Raw genomic sequence first — 20,637 nt, forward strand, 5'->3', positions numbered from 1 at the left:
CCCACATGAATTTACTTGCGTAGCAAAGACGGTTACGTAGTATTAGTAATAATTATAATGATACGTAGGGTGGTAGTAGCCTAGTGGGTTACACACTCGCCTGTGAACCAGAAGACCCAGGTTCAAACCCCACTTACTACCATTGTGTCCCTGAGCAAGACACTTAACTCTGAGTGTCTCCAGGGGGGACTGTCCCTGTAACTACTGACTGTAAGTTGCTCTGGATAAGGGCGTCTGGTAAATGCTGTAAATGTAGCTTTTCCCCCCAACACGTTCACAGCGCGCTTTTAAAGGTAACACATTTTGTTGCTAGAAGACAGCGTAAAAACACCGTAGAAAGCAGTGTTCTAATCACGCCGTCAAGTGTCACCCAGCTTGTGTCAGGGCCGGGCCGGGCCATCGGCGTCCGTTACCACGAATGAATTTCTCTGAGGTCGTATTTTACAGTAACAAGAGTCGTTAAAAATGAGGACATCACGCAAACAGCCTTCCTGGGTTATGTCATGTGGAAAGCTCCACCAAACACGCCGGGCCGGCGGAGCACTCAGTCTTCCACGTCCTGACACCTGCAGGGGACCGCGCTCAGCCCGTCTCATGTCTTTATTTGGGCGTGGAAGGCCGGGGGAGGACGTGCCTGGGACCGGGCCAGAGTCGCCGTATACGCAGAGAGAGCGCAGAGGCGGGATTATTTCACAACACGCAGGAATTTGTCCGGCCTGGGGGGTGGACTCCCTCGGCCGGACCCCCAACGCCGGCCTGCCTCAGTCATGCATGTGACCCTTCACAGCCGTGGAAGGACCAGAGAGACCCACCAAACCACCATCCCCAACCCTGGAGACGGAGGGCGTGGCGCCGCCTAGCGGTCTCCGGCGGGTATTATCACGACCCCGGAGAGGCGGTGGGAGTGGCGAGTGTGTGTGAGCGTGTGAGAGGGAGAAGGAGGGGACACTCGAGTCACTACGAGCTCCGCCGCGACGTCTGTACGTCTCTTCCTATAACATAACGATCATTTAAAATAACAATAACAACTACAACAATAATAATAATAATAATAATAATAATTGCAGCATGTGCGCGCGCTGAGAGGATCCGCTAGATCCCGGTCGGCGGACCTGGTGGAGATGTCGGCCGGACAGACCGAAGTTCCCCGGGCTGCTCGGCGCGTCGCGGCGCGATGAAGGCGTCCGGGACCCGGAGACGGAGACCCTTCCGCCGCTTCTGCGGCTGCGGGGTCGCGCTGCTGGCCGTCGCGTGGCTCGCGCACGTCGCGCACGTCGCGCACCTGACAGGTGAGCGCGCGCACGCCCGGTCGCCGGTGATTCGAGTCGCGTCGCCGGTGATGTTCAGCCACCGCGTTAGGTCGCCGATGTGCAAATGTTTGCTGTACAGGTCGCCGCAGTTTCATTCCTACGTCCCGACGTTATGAAGAAATGTCCCCAAAAAAAGGTGACGCCGAGCAGACACTTAATTAATATTCCGTCAGGATGAAAATAGCCCGGCGGCGTGGCGCAGACAGCGGGGGAGAAAATGGCACTTTTTTTTTTTGGTATTTTTGGCTCCTGGACGTCCATCATGATGAAGCCACACCTGCGTCACGACATTAAAGCACCTTGTTGGTCCTGCGTGTCCGGGTTCTGTGATGGGACGTGGACGCCGGCTCCTTTTAACTGTTTTTTTTTTTTTTTTTTAATCAAGCGTGGATGAAGATTGGTAAAAAAAAAAAAATCAAAGCCAGGAACATGGTTGGTGTGTGTGTGTGTGTGTGTGTGTACAGTCTGTTCTTACCGCTCCCGCTGCTTTCCATTATCGTTCTCTTTAATTAGGAACCAAAAAGGAATCTCAACAATGAATCCACAGGTGATCAGCTTATCCTTTTGATTTAAGGCAGGGAAGGAAAAAATAAGTGTGTGTGTGTGTGTGTGTGTGTGAGAGAGAGAGAGAGAGAGCGAGAGAGAGAGAGGGAGGGTTCGACCGTACATGTGCATTAATAAATCACAGCATTATGCACCTAATAAGAACTATATGACAGTGTGGGGGTCTGATAACCACACACGCACGTATGCTCACTGGGGGGCAGCTCGCCTCCCAGCTGAATTTTAATATTCATCTCAGCCCCCGTTGTTGTCTGCCTCGTTTACGTCTCGGGGTCCCCCCGCCCCGACTCCAGTCATTAGGGTCCTGAGATCCCTGTTCACGGTCTGTCAGCAGCCCGCCGACACACACCAACACACACGTGACACGTCCTCTGATATGCTCCTCGTGTGTCGACAGAGGAGCCGGAATCGTCTCGGTGTGAGGGCGACAGTCGAAGCCTGACAGGAGGAAGTCCTGCGGGTTCCCCCGCTTCCGTAAAACGTCCAGGACATCAAAGCCACTGGACTTTGCGTGTTCCGGCCGCGGTGGCCACCGTTCTGATGGCTTGTGACACACGCCGCCGTCTGTACTGTAGCAGCAACTCATTAGAATTGCTGATTGGCCGCCTCGTCCACATCGCACCCCGACATGAAAGCCTCTTTTTGTTGGCGTCCTCGTGCGCCGCGGGCGCAATAGATAAGGGATGGGGCTGCGAGGAGGCAAGCCAAGGGTCACCTGCTGATCTTTAAACAGATGTGACGCAGGATATGAACATTGGTCTCACGCCACCGCGTGTGTGTGTGTCGCTGAGGTTAAAAGGATATAACTCCACACACCGGCCTCTACGTGTGGCCTGCCCGCAGCCTCACACACTTTTTCCATAGTCAGGGGTCATAAAATGTCTGATACGATCTGAAGATGGACATCTGCTGCTTCTCCACCCAGGACCCAGTAGAGGCCGTTTATAACGTTTGCCAGGTAATCTGCTTTTATTCCAGATAACAACTGCTGGGCTGTCACCAGCTTTAAAAATAACCAGCATTAGTCAATGATGCAATAAATTCTACTGAAAAAAAGGCCTAAATTGGGTATGCCGAGCAACCTAAAACAAACAAAGAAAGTTTTTTTTTTCTTCCAGCTTTTAATCCAAAAACCAGCCTGGAAATTCCTGCTGATATGAATAATTTCATTTTATTTCAATGCCCATAGCATTGGATCTATTTAATGTTCTTCAATGCAAATCAAATGCACACAGATCCTTCTGGCACAAACATTACTATTTATTCAAATTATAGACAAATAATCAGCTGAGGACTGTAATAGGACCATAGTCACATAGTCTGTAATTCCCATCATTTAATTTTTAGGTTAAAAGTCCTCACACACATGTACCAAAAATACCAGGATGAAGCTCAGATAAACTGCCTGTAACTTACATTCATATTCATATTCAAATATCATATTCATTTGCATGTCTTGTATCCCTTATTTGCCCTGTATATCATGCCAAAGTAAATTATGGATTTGGGTTAAAACTTCAAAATGAATTCATTTTGTTGGAACACTCTGTGATTTGACATTTGACGGGCTGTCATTTTTCAAGCGACAGGATGTTTCAGGTTCAAACATGCAGTGCACACTATTATAATTCATTTAATCTCATGCAAAGAATAAAATGACAGTAGATGCTTGCTGGCCACTTTATTAGAGCTGAAGCAACAAACACATGAAATCATTGATATGAATAACAGCCAGCATCCCACAATCATGCATGTTTATATGGATTACATGTAATTAATAAGTAAATTATTTATTTTCCATAAATCTCTTGCCCTGATGCAGTAGCATGTTCTGTTGCATGGAGAACATTACACGTCACTTCCAAACGCAGAACTGATGCATTTGCACCTCTGAGTGAAGTCGTGTTAAACACACACAATTAGAGCCTGGACGCCAAGCCTGTAGTTGCAGTTGGCATGATGGCATGGCACTGATAAAGCAGAATGGCCAAAGCTCTCTATACACCTATACACTGCAGGACTATGGACTAGGCTAGGGGAACTCGTATTAATGTTAAACAATCTCACAACGTGAAATTTCCATGTCGTGGGACCTTTACACCTTGACTCCCTTATTGAGGGTCACCTGTAATGTAACCCTGTATGCTTGTGGTGCTGAAAGCAGCCCAGGAGAATAAAGCATTGATGAAAACGTTTCATGATCAGGTTTTGTTCTTTGTCCTTTGTTCTGTCATGCTGACCTCTCCCTTGCCTTGTCCAACCAGAATCGTCTGAATCCGAGCAAGGAGAAGGATCCAGCCTGGAATGGTCGAGTCGGAGGCTCCTGCAGGAGAACCAGACTGTGGCACAGCACCCGGGAGGTGAGAACCCGCTGAAAACTGAAAGTGCCTTATCGGCTGTGATGGATGTCTCACGCTGTAGCACAGAACTCAGTGTTCCTCTAAATCGAAGCATGATGGGAGGTGATCGCCAGTGGTGACTCTGATGCAAGTCGCAGCCTGAGCCTGATCAAAGTAGGGCGTGTGTGTTGGGCTGGGTCGAATGAAACCTTTGCCTTCCTTACAAAATGCACAGTCCAGCAGTGGTGTTTGGAAGGAATCCCTGCTCTGTAAACGGAGCGTCCTGAACTTGACGGGCCACGACCAGAGTGCTGCAGGAGCCTGCCAGACTTGTGCAATGGAAGAACGAGGGAAATAGATAAACAGTCAGTAAACAGACAGGGGGATATGGGATTGAGAGGGCAGCGGAGGCCCGGCCCGCGACGGAGCGGCTCGCAGATTTTGCAGCAACGATAAGGGTCATAAAGCAGCAGCTTTATCTGCTCTGGAAAATATGACCGTGTTTCCATGAAATGCCACTGCAGCCTTGTTTTCGTTCGATTAACCCGTTGAGGCTTTTTGAGTCCTTATTGTTTTTGATGAGCTCTGAAGACCCCCAATTGATAAGGTTTTAGTATGTTCCAAGGACACTTACTCATTCTTCATGCTCTTTCAAGGTCTAATTCATGGACTTAAGGTCTCCAGTTGAGAAGGTTCCTTCTCAGTGCATCTTCAATTTTGGAAAATGAATGCAGTTAGTTTAATCGAATTTTTATTAATGAAACACGTTCCACTGTATGAAGCCACTAGAAATGCAAATGCATTCATCAAATAGGGAACATTATATTACCAGAAAGCTATCGTAAGAAGCGTGGAAGGCTCTTTCTTCATAGGAACGTAGCATGCCCGATACACCCTGGCTTTTAAGACAGCTGATACAGGTTGGGTACAGGCTGCATTTACTGTTCCATTCTTGAGTTCTGTGAGTTTTTTAAGTACATGGATCAGTATTGTCATGGACATTTATAAAATGGAGACTTGTTAATCTGAAAGTGGAAAGGTTTACATTGTACTGGAGAAAATTGGTTGAATATTTGATGATTTAGTTTTTTATAGGTAGCAGAACTGATCACTCCCAGTATGTATATAGTTCCGCAATTATAATTGTTCAAGTGTGAATGTATACTTTTGTTTCTTAAAAAAAATCATTGTATATATAAAAAAAGAATAATTGACATAAATTACAGAGAAGGATGACAAGTTCTGGACAGGACACCTGAAGTGAAGTGACTGTCATTGTCAGACACTGCAGCACAGCACACTGTGGCACAACGAAATGTGTCCTCTGATTTTAACCCATCACCCTGGGTGAGCAGTGGGCAGCCATGACAGGCGCCCGGGGAGCAGTGTGTGGGGACGGTGCTTTGCTCAGTGTCACCTTGGCAGATCGGGATTCGAGCCTTCTGCAACCTTCTGATTATGGGGCCGCTTCCTTATCCGCTAGGCCACCACTGGCCTACAAGGTGGTATATGATTCATGACATTAGAAATGGACTATTAGAGCATCTGTAGTGCGGACAGGTCTCTTCCTCAGATGCCAATTTTAGAGTAGAAGTAGTTTGGCTGGTGCATCATGGGTGGAGATGGACCTCCAGCAGGTAATTGGCAGTTGGAGATCGAGTACACTTTCTTGAGAGAAAAGTGAAAATGGGAAACTAAAGAGGTGATAAGGTGTTGGAGGAAGCAAAGCCGGTGGAGGAGAATGGAGGAGACGTTGAGGGGCCAGTTCGGTGGCCATTTCTATTCACCAGGGATCACCTGGTGATCTGGTGATTGAAGGTTTATCTTTCAACTATCAATCTGAATGTGCATGAGGAAAAACTGACACCCCCCCCCTGCCACAATCTTCTCATACTAGCATTTTAGGTCCACTGATTATGAGATTAATTTTGTAACATGAGAGTATAAATACATTTTAGAATCATTCCAACGCTGCCTGCAACTTTACCTGCAACTTGAGTAAAATTAACACGTTCTCCCAAATCGGTGTGCTGGAACTTCTTACTCCAGTGTAAATTCATTAAACCACGAGTGCCCACGATGTTAAGAAGAAAACATTTGACCTCAACGTGTATTTTATTGCCTGTAAGATAAGATAAGATAAACCTTTATTAGTCCCACAAGTGGGAAATTGCACTTGTCATGGCAGAAAGTGGACAGAAGCAGAAGGTAATAGCAGCAAAAACAGAGGTAATAGCATCTGTAAATGTTTTTGCTTCATTCTTGTGAATTATGCAACTTAAATTTCCAAGTTTAGGACATCATTAAATAATAATTGCTGTCATCACTATCCCAGTCTCACCGTTATTTTTCTTGGTATCACTACTCCGTAGTGAAAAGTGTGGTAATCTCCACCCCTGCTGAGTAGCTTTACTCCAGGTGATTACGTAGGAAGCGCGGTGGGATCCAGCATCTCATCCCTGTCCTGCAGGATCTTCCTCGTTACTCTTCCTCCCTTCCTTCCCTCTCTCTCGTTCCTGAAAAAAAGAGCAAGACGCCAGACCCCCGTACCCTTTGAGGCCGGTGTTGCTAGGCAACTGAATGCTAAATTTTGAATGTCTGTATTTCGAGCTCAAACTACAGGGGCTGAGACGCGCGCCTCCGTATAGAGAAGCAGAGAAATAAATAAGTGCTATTTTTAGAAGTGTCAATAACGATGGCTCCAGTGTTTCTCTGTCGCCCTCCCGCTCTTTTTTTTTTTTTTTTTGTTCTCGTGCATCTTCGCTTGTTTGTTGTGGCAGACGACACAGCGGCATTTCTCTGAATTGATGAGTTTTCCATGGAGATATTTTTGTACGTACGGGAGTGGAGTGAGGAATAAAAATCCAGTCATTTCCCCCGGGGAGACGTCCATCTACGTTCCCCAGGAAAGCTTTCATCTTAAAAAGGGCCTTAAAAAGGGGCTTTGGCGTTCCAACTGGGCTGAGGAAAAAATGTCAGAGGTCGATTGGGTCAACGTGGCGAGGGCCTGTTCGGGTCCGGTCCATGCGCCTTTCCTGCTGCACATGATGGACGGAGTCGTGATTGGGTCGGCGGCTGCGTTGTGTGAATCGTTTTTTAATTTCACATCAAAGTACCTGGAAATAACGTTTAGGGGGGAAGACATCAGGTCAGGATATTCCATTTTCTCTCAGTACCTGTACCCGAGCTTCCCTCCATCCTTCCTCCTCTCCCTCTCCCCACCACGCGGCTGACATCTTTCCTGCTTTTTCCCCCCTCGCTTTTATTTATCTTCCTAAAATAATCACCGCGGCGAGCCGGTCGCAGGAATAAAAAAACAGAGATTACAACAAATCAGTGGCTGTCTGACCCCCTCCCAGGACCCCTGATTGGATCAACGTGGCAGCGCCAGGCTTTGCCCGGGCGAGCGCCCCAGCGGCAGTATCCGTGGTTACTCCTGTTTTTCCGCTGGGGTGGAACGGCGTGGCTCGGGCAGATGCCCTCGGCCCCAGTGTCCGGAGGGGGGGGGACTGTGGCAGTGATGAGGACGTGACCTGACAGGTGGAGATTGGGGACGTTCCGGTACCTGCGGCCGCCTCGTTTCACCGGGGACCTGAGTCCCGGCCTCTCCTCCGCCTTCGCTCCCTCTCCCAGGACCTCTCCTGAGAGTTTGGCGAGGAAAAATAAATATTTTTAGAAAATTGTGCTCCAGCGCCGCCTGTCATCTCTGTCCATTTTTTCCCCCCATATTCCATAAATCAAGTCCATGGGAAACGGCGCATCTCCCCTCCCACTTTCTCGCTTTCAGACGGACGCCATTGGCTTCGTGCCGCTGCCAATCAGGGGAGGTGTTGCCCCTGGGGAGATGGTCTCCACGGCAACCGGCTTTTGCCGAAGCGACTCGTCAAGTGTTCATCTGAGCCCCGGCGTTTGCCGGCTGAGCTCCGGCTGCCTGACCTGCCAGTCGCGTTTCGGGTTTTTCTGATCGTGAACCAGACCTGGAACGGGTGGCCTGGCAGGAGGCGCTCGGCCAAGATGGCGGGTCTGTGTTTGTACAGAAGGAGGAAGATCTGGGCAGATCTGCAGACCGTACATCACCCCACACGTACAGGAACACACGCAGAAGAATGCTGAACATGGTGGTCCGCGGCCACTTCCCAAGAGCCACGTGACCCAGCCGAGCCCAGACCATCCCCCCTGCCTCTGTCGTAGTATGTCGGATTGCTCAACTTCACACCAGAATTCCAACATCTCCGTGCTTCTCAGCGGCCGGAATCTCAGGGATCTGGTGTGGAGGCGCGGACCCTGAGCCCCAGCAGGGCTATAAATAGATACGGGGTCTGCAGTCGTTAAAGTTCATTTTCCCCTCTGTTTGACTGTGTGATTTGGACCCGTTTTTCCCGAGCGGGTACTGGGGAAGGGAGGAACACACACACACACACACACACACACACACACACCTTCCAGTGCATCAGGTGCAGATGATTAAAGCCGAATGATTAAAACTGAGAACGTGAAGATTCTAAATGAAATATTTTAAACGAATCACAGTGGTACATTTTCTTGAAATAAAAATGTGAAAGTTTTGGCAGAGCTTATATAATAATACTCAGATTGTATGTTCATATCCCCAAGATTTAAGATAAAATCTCGAGGGCCCTTTAAGCTAAATGATCAGCTCACACTGAGTTATATTAAATGTGCGTCGCGTAGATGCATATTGGAACGCTCAAGCCGACAGGGCTTGAAGACGCCGTTCTGGACAAACACACGCATCTGTTGGTGTGAGACTGTGGTTGGCGCGTCTCTGCGATTGATGTTGGTTGGGAGGTGTTTGATCGTCACTCTCCGGTTTTTCCTGGTTAGGCAGCTAATGAACATTGTTCAACATCTGCAAACACGGCATCATGGCCTATACTGGGTTCTGGATTCTTCCGTTCATTACCATGCCCTCAAATGCGCTACTCTAGACCCAGAACATCTCAGCAGGTTACTATGGTTACGTAGGTTCGCTCACTATGGCTAGTGCATTAATTCAGACAATCAGAATCAAGGATTCAGCCAGTCGGGTTTGATTGCAGATTTAAATGAATGCGCCTGCCGTAAAGGAGTAAAGGACGATTTTAACCAACCCTCTTCAAATGGCTGTAAGGTGCCACGCTGTGTGGATGATGCCTCAGTGTGGGGTTGGCGATTAGCTGTTATCCCCACTGTGTGGTTTGTGGTTGCGTGATTTTTATTTTTTTTTTATTACAATTTCATTGTTGTGTAACCTGTTAAAACGAACCTCGAATATGAGCCTAATGGGACTTTATATTGGATCTATGTCGGCTGGATTTTAATTAGGGGTGGAGTTTCTGCTCTCTGGTTATCACCACCGTGGGCCTTTGTGCTTTTACCAGCAGTAATGTCACCGGGGCGACTTAATGTCTGTCCAGAAGTGATCTGGTTGACTTGCCTCCACGAAACGTCATTTTTTTTATGTCCTCAGCCATCCAGGAGTTCCCAGAGGACATCTTTTCCAAGGAGCAGAGGAGGCGTGGCGCCGTGCTGCTGCACGTGCTCTGTGTGAGTTTCACCCGCTGTCTTCCAGCTATAAAGTCTCCTAAAATAATAACAGCCCGCCGTCAGGCTTTATGCCGTTTCTACCCCCATTTTGATGAAATTCTGCGCGCTGCACCATCGGCGTGTGAAAAGGGCACCGCGTCGCCTTGACGAGCACGCCGCTGTCAAGTCACCTGTAGGAAGCGGCCGTCCTCGGGGAGCGCAGTGCCGCAGCACAATGGGCCGCTTTGTCCCCCTCTCAAAATGCCTCCTCTCTCCCCTCACCTACCCAGGCCATCTACATGTTCTACGCCCTGGCAATTGTCTGCGATGATTACTTCGTCCCTTCCCTGGAGAAAATCTCCGAGGTGAGAACCACACTAACCAAGTGCCAAGACGAAAATAGACGGAGCCCATATGGTGGCATTTCGGCTTTAAAAAAAAAAAAGGCAGCGCTTTGTTTTCACGTGTTATTATTCAGGACAGACATCTTCATGTGGCGCTGCCATTTCACATTACCAGCAAAGCACAGTGCTCTCAGCGCAAGGCAGCATGGCGCAGTCTGGGTCCATTCTGGTTCTCCTTCAGCTTCCACTGTGGTATGTTATAGTGAGGATGTTTTCTCTCCGTGGTCAGAACCTGCAGCTCAGTGAGGATGTTGCTGGAGCCACCTTCATGGCAGCAGGGAGCTCCGCCCCAGAGCTTTTCACCTCTCTCATTGGTCAGTATTGGTTTCAAATGGATACTTGTCTTGTAGTATGTCTTGTAGTATTCAACATTTGAGTGTGAAGCCACCCTCTGTACGATTATGACCATACATTATATTATGATCATAATATATTTTTTACACTTTGCACAAACTTGATATGGTCTGAGTGATGGAATCACATTTTTGCTGTATGGTTGATATAGAGATCTCCACACACATTCTTCACCAAAGGAAAGGTACATGTGCGATGAAAGATCCCACATAACACCCCATCTCTGATTATGCCTGGTTACCTGCCACTTTATGATTCCCTCACAGTATTTCAGCTGAATACATTTTCAAGAATTTGTCATTCATCGTCATTTCTGCCCGTGTCAGGTGTGTTCATCACCAAGGGAGATGTGGGAGTGGGAACCATTGTCGGATCTGCCGTCTTCAACATCCTGGTCATCATCGGTGTGTGTGGGATCTTCGCAGGACAGGTATGCTTTGTGAAGGAGTTACACTTGAAACTGTGCTGATAATGCCGGGAGCGTCTGAGTGCATTTTAATTCCACTTCAATACCTGGTGGAGGCGAGGAAAATCATTGGTTTCTATCAGCACTTGAGAAAAGCAGACCTGCTAATGTATGCAGGTGGAGGTCGGCCACTCAGTTGTGTTAATTCAGCCTCACGTGCAGCGAGGGGCAGGTTGAAACTGGATGCCTGGTATGGGGCGGTAGGGAGATCTATATCCATCACACACCCTCTCTTCTCTGTCTATTTCTGAGCAATTGCAGTATGAGAAAGTATTGCAAATCGATTTTCTTCTCATTCGTGTCTGTGTCAATGTAGTAATATTTAGTGTAGTGTATGTTATGCATCTAATAATTAATCATGGTATCCACGGATCCTTAAAAGGTCTTAAATTGGATTTAAAAAAAGACTAGTAATCCTTAAATACAGAGTTATTATATGCAAAAATATGCAGTGAATTTTTAACTGTTAAAATCGGAATAATTTTGTGAATTTGTAATATGTGTTTTTGTGTATGAGATCGGAGGATGTGTTCTGAGAGTGGAAGTTCTCCTAATATTAAAAATGTCTGTGATATTACTGAATCAGGAATAGCCCAGTGAGGAGGAAAAAGTATGTTCCTACATTTATTCTTTTCACAGTGTTCACGGTGCGCTGCGCACCTTCGAGTTTACTAAGTGCAGCGTGCATGGAAATGACTCACAAATAAACCAAAAATTGCTAATAAGGCTTGACAAAGGCTAAAAAAATGACATTTTAAAGGAAAATAAATATATCAAATAATAATGTATTATTTAAGATGAAATACAATCAATATTGTATTTTAGAAGAGCATCTGGCCCTCGCAGTGTGTGCACAGTATTACATTTGATGAAAGTGGCCTCAAAAAGGTCTTTAAAAGTCTTAAATTGGTCTTCCTTAAACCTGCAGATGCCCTGTTAATTGACCTAAAAAACCTAGACATTTAAAAGATATGCATGTAACTGTGTTGTTGACACCAAGGCCTTTATTTTCGAATTGGCTCACAGGCAGCTCTACGTGCTAAGCATGTGTGGTGTAAGGTCAAACGCAAGTCAACTGGAACCTGAAGATGTGTTGGAATTCTCTGCAAATATGTAAACGTCACATACGTAGACACTGGGCACAGATTAAATATTTCTGCTGTTGCAACAGAGATTAAAAAAAAAAGTGCTTTGTGCAAGTTCAACTTTTTTTTTTATGCTTGATCGCTAGCTCACAATATGCTAATTTGCAATCAGGCTACATACATTGGTCAAAGGGCAGGTACGATTTAAATGCAAATGATGTCCTTGCTTACATATGCATAGAGCATCAAGGTTGAGTAGCATGTTCTTAACAAACTGAGCATACTGAGTTGTTGTATGGGTGTATCATGTCTGTTTCCTTGCCCTGCAGACTGTGGTGCTGACATGGTGGTCTCTGTTCAGAGACTCCCTCTACTACATCCTGTCTGTGTTGGCGTTAATCCTGGTGAGTGCCACAATATCGCACCTGTCAATCAGTTCTTCCTTTTTGAAAACATAAAAAAAAAAAAAATTCACATTAGGAAAATGGTTTATAATAAATAGGCTAGGCACAGCGGTTAACCTCTAGCTACACTTTCAGCAAAATACATTGAAATGGTATGCCGTAACCAAGCAATTTCATATTTCTTGCGTGTAAACATCCTGATCATCGTGTAACATTGTGGTTTTCCTCCTTTATTATTTTTCCATCATGCAACAAGCAGATTATTGTGACATCAAATATACTGTGATGTTACTGTTAGGCTGAGGCCCCCTAGTGGCCAAGACCCTGTTGTGCAGCCCTTGGCTAAATATGCGGTTAGCCTCAAGAAGCTCCACGTTCTGTTGCAGTAAGCCAGCGCTAGTGAGGTGTTGAGATTATATTTTGTGACTTGTGGTCTGTTTTTATAGTTGTAAAACCGTATTAGTTGTTAGAGTTATTACTGTTGCAGTCTCATCGAAGATGACTTTTGATCTTTTGCTTTTTATTTTTCCGTCTGTAGGTTATTTACGACGAGCGAGTTGTCTGGTAGGTGAAGGCAGCAGCCGCTTGGTGTCTGATTGGCTGCCTGGTGTGTGTCTCATCCTGTTGTTTTCCCTGCTGCAGGTGGGAGTCGATGTTGCTCATCTCCATGTATGGGGTCTACATTCTCATTATGAAGTGAGTGTGTGTTCGGTGCTTGGCTCGGTGAACGGGTTTATTCAACCCGAGCAGATGCTTGGTGGATTACACACAGCGTAACGGGCCGTGAACCTTCCCAGAAGCCCTGCTGTGGCATTGTTTGTTGAAAATAAATCTTCCTCAGGCCGTTACCTTCGTCTAAGCATTACCTCTCTCCTCCAGGAGAACGTAGTGTTTGTGGGTGTGTGTGTGTTGATAAGCCGATATCTGAAATGGACATAAATGCCTGCAGGTTCAACGCTCCGATCGCTGGGTTCGTGTTACGGAGGTGCAGTGGTCCGGGGCAGTGCTGCAAACGAGGAACTGCACACCGCGAAGACGAGCTGGGAGATGAGGCCGCCAACTGCAACACCTCCATGGTACTCCTGCGGAAAGGTCTGGATCTTCTATCTGTCTAGCCGGTTTATATTGTTGCACAGCTGTGACCTCATGCTATACGTTTTTATTTTCTTTTAGTGACACACACAATGAAATGTGTCCCCTGCCTTTAATGTGCGCTCTGCATTCCATCACCATTTCACGAGCAACTTCATGAGCCACGAACGGCACCCAGCGAGCTGCGTGTGGGGTGGCACCCTTGGCGGTCCAGGATTTGAACTTGCAACCTTTCGGTTTGCGGGTCCGCTTCCTTACACGCTAGGCCACCACTGCCACCGGCACAAAAAGCCATGTGTCTGAACCACCAGTGGTCTAATGTGGCTTTAGCGCCGCCTTCTGATTGCTGCTCAGTGAACTGGTGTCTCAACAGAAGGTCCAGCCAATGCTGCGGACGGGTACGGAGCTTGAGACAGCCGCACTTCGTTCCCATGCGCCATCGACGCCGACTGATTCTGTCCGGAGATTTCGATTCAACTGAACTCATCCTGGTCAAAGATCGCGATACGTTTGTACACGGACACAAATGCTCTACTGTTTCCAGATAGAGATGGTGTGGTAGAACATTTCATGGTAACCGATGTGCCCATATTCTCTACAATTGAGAAAGTCATTACATTTGCGTCATTACAACCACATTGTGTTACAAGCGAAATGTTGGTAACCACTGAAAAGACCGTCATTGTTAAGGCAGCCAGGCTTCATCAGACTAATGGTTATTTATCCTGCGAGGCGACGCCAAGTCCACACAGAAGCTCGATAATGTAAACCAGGAACAGGGTGGACGTGACGTCTGGTAGAGCTCCGGTGCGTTGGTTCGGATTTCAACCTGTGATCCCAGCCGTTATGACACAGGTGTGAACCGGAATAAAATTTGACTTTATGGAGTGACACCATGTCCACATGTCCCGGAGGTAAATGCTGAAGTATTTTTATCAGCCCACCGCATACATTTTAAGACTTTCCGTGTTTACTCGAGCCCGGGTAAGGCGGGGTGGAGAATGTAAACGTCGCGTCCGGGGATTTTCAGACAACCATGTTGAGGGTGTGGCATATAGTTTGTTGTCCTTGTTTAGTGTACAGAACATTTTATAGTCTTTATGGGTATTTAGGTTTAGTTGAATTTTTAAATTCATATTCTATGTAATCTTTTTATTCACATACACAATAAAACACTCTTGAATCTTACATGTTACTAACTGCTGTAGGCATCACAGGACATGCAGATTACCGGCGCTTTAATGGGCGAACTAGTGATTGTGACATCAGTGAATATTCCCGTCTGTTTTCGCCACATCCTGTGTTATACGCGGGTTAAATAATGTTCAGCTCCAGACCTCTTGTATCATGTCTCCTCGTGTCATGTCCGTGCTCGCGGTGCTATGGTGTCGCGGTGTCGACAGGAAGATACATCACACTCTGTATATGCAGCGCGCTTGTAAGCCTCTTTTAGCTTCCCTGCCATTTCCTCCAGTGGCCTTTAAACACTCGTCCATCTGAGTCCTGCACAGTGGATGTCTCCTCTGAAAGTGTGTGTGTGTGTGCGCGCAGCTCAGACTTCAGCTCAGGAATCCCCGGTGGTGATGGTGGACGAGCTGCTGACCCTCAACCCCCACCAGCTGACGTTCTCCGAAGCCGGCCTGCGCATCATGATCACCCCTCACTTCTCGCCGCGCACGCGCCTCAGCATGGCCGGCCGCGTGCTGATCAGCGAGGTACGTCTGCCGCTTCGGGCCCTGTTTTCACGCCGATTTACCCCGACGGCACCGTAGAGTCAAAGGAGGGGAAAAAAAAAGAACTAATAATTTGAACAATCCTAAAATCGACCAGTTTATATAATGCTGTGGTTTTGGAAAATACGTCTTCTGATTGGCTGGATTAAAAGGACTATTGGTCAAGCATGATCACCTGTCCTGCCCTGACACTGCAAAACAAGCGGCGCTGCTGTAGCCACCCGCTGGGAGAGTATCGGAGTTTTTTTTACGAACACGACATGGCTAAGCCACTGCGGTGAAAGCGGAGTAATCCATTTTAGGGTTGAGTGGTTCTTTGCCGCCGCGCCGGGTGTTGAAACCCCTGCAGCACACACCTCGTTGTGGATTATCCCTTACATAAATGTGTAGTGTGGTTTTTTTTTTTTTTTGTTCCAGAAAACAAAACTTCTGTAGCTGCACAGTTTATTGACGGTTACGTAATGAGACGTTTCCTCCATGTTGCGTAAGTCAGCGTTGGTCTCCTCCCCGCTCAGAGGCAGAGGCTGCTGCGCCAGCCGGGGGCTGGGAGCTCCACGGTGAAGGGGCTGGTCTCGGGGGCGGTGGAGAACGGCGGCAGCGTGGAGCGGCAGGCCCCTGATGAGGCTGCGAATGGGGAGAGGGGGGCGAAAGGGGGGAGCGGCCAGCCTGAGGAAGAGGAGGAGGATGGAGGGGACGAGGTCTTCAGGCCGCTTTACATGCCAGGTGAGACAACAGTCATCGAGACCTTCGGGCACCAAACAGCCGAATGGCAGTCATGAATAACGGAGAGACCTCCTAAATTCCAGCACCAACACACCTTGTTCAGCGTGATGAGCTGCTGATTAGATGATCAGAACAACCAAATCTTACCAAAGAAGGAAAGCTGGCAGAAGCACATAACACTCCTGTTTTCACTATTGTTGGATTTTTGTATTTTGATGATATTCCCAATATAAAGAATGTTTTACTCAGTCACAAGACCATCAAATGTTCTAGAGCTCAAAACCAAACAATTAGAAAAATATGATGCAAACTATAAAAAAACTTAAACATAAAAATATGTAGAGTGCAGGCCAAAAGTTATGACACACCTTCTCATTCAATGAGTTTTCTTTATTTTCATGACCATTTACGCTGGTAGATTCTCACTGAAGGCATCAAAACTATGAATGAACACATGTGGAGTTATGTACTTAACAAAAAGTGGAGACCTGACCTCCACAGTCACCGGACCTGAACCCAGTCGAGATGGTTTGGGGTGAGCTGGACCGCAGAGTGAAGGCAAAGGGGCCAACAAGTGCTAAACACCTCTGGGAACTCCTTCAAGACTGTTGGAAAAGCATTTCAGGTGACGACCTCTTGAAGCTCATCGAGAAAATGCCAAGAGTGTGCAAAGCAGTAATCAGAGCAAAGAAACTAGAATATAAAACATGTTTTCAGTTATTTCACCTTTTTTTGTTAAGTACGTAACTCCACATGTGTTGATTCATAGTTCTGATGCCTTCAGTGAGAATCTACCAACGTAAATGGTCATGAAAATAAAGAAAACACACTGAATGAGAAAGTGTGTCCAAACCTTTGGCCTGTACTGTATACTGTGGCATGATGAGATTATGAATACAGCGAGAATAAAGTTCACCAAAATTGCACGGATTATTGTAGTGCAACTGCCACTATGACCCTGATCCATGCATCTACATGATCTTGTAGTGGCAAATTCAGATTCTGCAAATATACTGTAACATACTAATTTCAATATCCAGAATCAGACTGTTCCCTGAAGAACATTTCAAATGCACACTCCAATTCTAATAATTCTAATCAGCCATCTTGTTTTTTTTAATGTTTCTTATTCCACTCTTTACTGCTGTGATGCTTTAAAAAAAAAATGTAATCTTGGGTTATAATCAGCTGCTAATATTAGCCCAGTGATGGAGCAGATTAAAGCCTGCTGCCACGATGTCCGTGTCCCCATTTCTGGCAGACGGCTGTTGTGCCCGGGTGAAGTGGCTGGTCTCGTGGCCGCTGAGCCTGCTACTGTACTACACGGTGCCCAACTGTGTGCTGCCGCACTGGCACCGCTGGTTCATGGTCACCTTTGTGGTCTCCACCCTGTGGATCGCCGTTTTCTCCTACCTCATGGTGTGGATGGTGAGTACAGTACAACCTATGCACGAACGCCCGGGTTCAAGCTGGCTTCTGTCCTGCATCTCGGCTCTGATATTTACTCTTCTCGAGATAAGGAAGTGTGGCTCTTAGAGCGATTCGTTTAAGACACAGGCATGTTATGGAAACTTCCAAGAGACGGATGATGGGGCACTTGAAGCTGTGTTTGGATAAGATCTTCATGCGGCCAAACAGATATTTTTGAAGACTGAAGCTTTAGAAAGTGCGTGCTAGTTTGACGCAGATTTTGATGCAGATTTCCTCAATCTGCCAGGTCACCATAATCAGTGACACACTGGACATCCCGGACTACATCATGGGCATCACCTTCCTTGCTGCGGGCACCAGCGTCCCAGACTGCATGGCCAGTCTCATTGTGGCTCGCCAAGGTGCACAGCGAACACTGTTATCACCTAGCACATCTATAATGTGTACATCTGCAAGTCTGTCATTCTATATACAGTCTAATTCTGTAGTTGGCTCTGAAATAATCCGTTTACATAAAGTTTATTCTTTATTTTTTTCTAGATCATTCTAAAATGTATACATCTGAAATTAGAATAGTGTCTATATTTGGGTCTGGTATGGTAGGGCCCAGTCTGTAAACATTCTATAATATATAGAATATTTATGTGTTGATGTATATATCTGTAATGTCTTCATCTGTCTTTGTTGTTATTTGTCTATAACATGAAGATCTGTAATTGGTTTGGCACAGTCTACAATGGTTGTAAACCTAATTGGGTCTGCTTCTGTCCATTTTGCACATATATATAATTAACAAATGTTAATATGTTATAGTTCTGTTGAAGATGTAGATTTTTTTTTTTTCCTCTGGTGCCTCAGGCATGGGGGACATGGCCGTCTCCAACTCCATTGGTAGCAACATCTTTGACATACTGCTGGGGCTGGGCTTCCCTTGGGCTCTGCGTACCCTGGTGGTGGACCACGGCTCCTCTGTAAGCGTCGCAGCATCTCCTTTCTCTTTCCGCCCTCGTGCCAGAACAGGAAGTGCCGTTATTCAGTCCTTTACTGCGTGACCTTATCAGACAAGCCCTGAAAACCTTTCAAGACTGAGGTGAGGTGGCTGTACTTCATTCTGAGTAGTTCTGCTTCTATCTATCACCTTCAGGTCTCCATTAACAACAAAGGCCTGGTGTACTCAGTCATCCTCCTGCTCGCCTCAGTCTTCCTCACAGTGGGTGTAACACACACACACACACACACACACACACGACAGAGAACTAACTCTTCAGCAGTTTGGTTGTTTTAATTCCAGCCCCAGAGCGCCGCTTCCTGTTCATTATAAACCGTTCTGTTGCTCTGCTAGGTGTCCAGCGTGCACCTGAACCACTGGAAGCTGGACCGCCGCCTGGGCCTGGGGCTCATGCTGCTCTACTCCATTTTCCTGCTCTGCTCCATCCTCTTCGGACAGCTCTAGAGCCAGCCTTCATCACTCTTCTTCCTCCTCAACGCAGGAGCCCTGCCCGCAAGGCAGGGCTTACCGAAAGCCAAAACCAGACCAGAAGTGACGTCCGTCCTGGACTGAAGCCTGACGCTGTATTTATTTACTCCACCCGCGGCCCGGTGACTGTTGAGCTCGGGCATCTTCAGCACAGGTTGCAACGTGGCCTGCATGCACGGCCATCTTCCACTTCCTCCTCGTTTCTCTGTTGTAGTGACGCTGGCGTGGACCCGTGTGTTGGTGGTACGATGTTTGTATTCACTGTGTAGCAATACTGTTAGCGGCGAGTCCAGATCCAGGTGGAGTCCAGGCTTTAAATGTGCAGCGAGGGATTCTAGCCGACTTGCCGTCAAATTCAGCCAATGTCTCCTCACAAGCTAGTTCTCACAATGAAACACTGCTCTGTCCAATCAGCAACTAGGGGCGGAGAATCCCCTCAGTAGTCCCTCACCAATTAGTTCAGGAGAAATTTGCTGAATTTGACTGGAATCGCTTATTTCACATTTGACATGTATGGAAGCGTAAATGTTGACAAGAATAACTTTTTTGGGGGAGGGGGGGGGGGGATGCAGCTTTAAAAAAAAAATGGCAGTATTATAAAGAAAAAAATGGCAAATTGTAAAATCAATTTTTGCTCAATGCTTTTGAAAATGTGTGGTCAGTTGAGAAAAACCAAACCCTAGTTTTTAGACTGTACAGAATTATTACCGTTTGATATGTTCTTTTTTCAGTAACCGTCACCGCGTTTGATAGAAGTTTGTAGGGGTTTTGGTCACCATGATTCTCTATGTTTAGATACAAGCAGCAGAAAATGATAACTGTGTGTATATGGGTGACTGTACACAGAACCACACACACAACTGGGTGTTCAGAAACGCGCCTGTACCGGCGATAAATGTTTACTAAATATCGCACTAGTTTTATAAGGAACGTGTGAATTTAATATGTAAAACAGCTGAAGAATAACATAGTGTGTGTGATATTTTACGAATATCGAGGCATGAATATAACCTTTTAATGGATAACATGTTCTTTGTATTTTGTTACATGATGTACAGTAGGGGAACGCAGATGCTGATAATATTCATTATGAACCACATTGTTTGTATTAGATTGACGCAATAGAGCTATTTTCAGACGTGACTTTAAAAAGAATAGTAATTATATATTATATGTGTATTTGTTTGCCACAAATTCTTCCTGAATCCAAACTGGGGACTTGGTGTATTTATTAATTCCGGTCTTTGTTCAGTGGTTGACGTGTATCCTGTGGTGACATGCCTTGTTTTTATCCCCCCCCCCGCACAATAAAGCGACAGTGGTGGTCACGACGTGCTCCTTGCATGTTCCCCGGCGTCTAAAACCCGAAGGACCATCATTTACAGGCCCGACGCAGGTGGCTGGAAGGGATCACCTGATGCCACGCCCACGGCTGTGATGGGTGCTTGGACGAGGCCACCAACCCCGCCGCTACTTACTCATTTACTGCTGGTTTTGTTTGTTTGCAACCCAGGTTCTAGGTGTGTTCTTTTCCAGAAGTGTGTGTGTTAGCTCAGATGTTCCGTGTTCTTCCGGTTTGGACACCAAGCAGTTAGTGGCAGCAGGAGCTCTGTGTCGTAAAGTGCAATAAACAACTTGTGCAATAATAGTTCTCCGTCGTTTGAATTGATGGGAGTGAATTGGTTCTGCATGAAGCTGGCGGAAATACATTGGACTCTTCCGGAGTTCA

The 20,637-nt window shown here is 46.6% G+C and overlaps 1 protein-coding gene across 1 annotated transcript; it reads left to right on the plus strand.

The window, feature by feature from the left end:
• Positions 1–901: 901 nt before the first annotated feature.
• LOC114792619 (sodium/potassium/calcium exchanger 3) lies at positions 902–20,556 on the plus strand. The gene is made up of 18 exons (XM_028983930.1): positions 902–980; positions 1,068–1,289; positions 4,139–4,234; positions 9,684–9,760; positions 10,030–10,104; positions 10,373–10,457; positions 10,824–10,927; positions 12,378–12,452; positions 12,991–13,016; positions 13,095–13,148; positions 13,402–13,544; positions 15,096–15,259; positions 15,793–16,000; positions 17,262–17,428; positions 17,718–17,832; positions 18,290–18,402; positions 18,576–18,641; positions 18,774–20,556. Exons 2-18 carry the CDS (start codon positions 1,175–1,177, stop codon positions 18,882–18,884), a joined length of 1,794 nt encoding a protein of 597 aa, XP_028839763.1. The 5' UTR covers positions 902–980; positions 1,068–1,174; the 3' UTR covers positions 18,885–20,556.
• Positions 20,557–20,637: the final 81 nt, after the last annotated feature.

Source organism: Denticeps clupeoides, chromosome 6, assembly GCF_900700375.1.
Source record: "Denticeps clupeoides chromosome 6, fDenClu1.1, whole genome shotgun sequence".
Lineage (NCBI taxonomy): Eukaryota > Metazoa > Chordata > Actinopteri > Clupeiformes > Denticipitidae > Denticeps > Denticeps clupeoides.

Coding starts and splice junctions, on each gene's coding strand:
- LOC114792619 (XM_028983930.1), top strand. CDS start 1,175: ATGAAGGCGTCCGGGACCCGGAGACGGAGACCCTTCCGCCGCTTCTGC. Junction 16,001..17,261: donor CAGGCCGCTTTACATGCCAG/GTGAGACAACAG, acceptor CATTTCTGGCAG/ACGGCTGTTGTGCCCGGGTG. Junction 17,429..17,717: donor CCTACCTCATGGTGTGGATG/GTGAGTACAGTA, acceptor TCAATCTGCCAG/GTCACCATAATCAGTGACAC.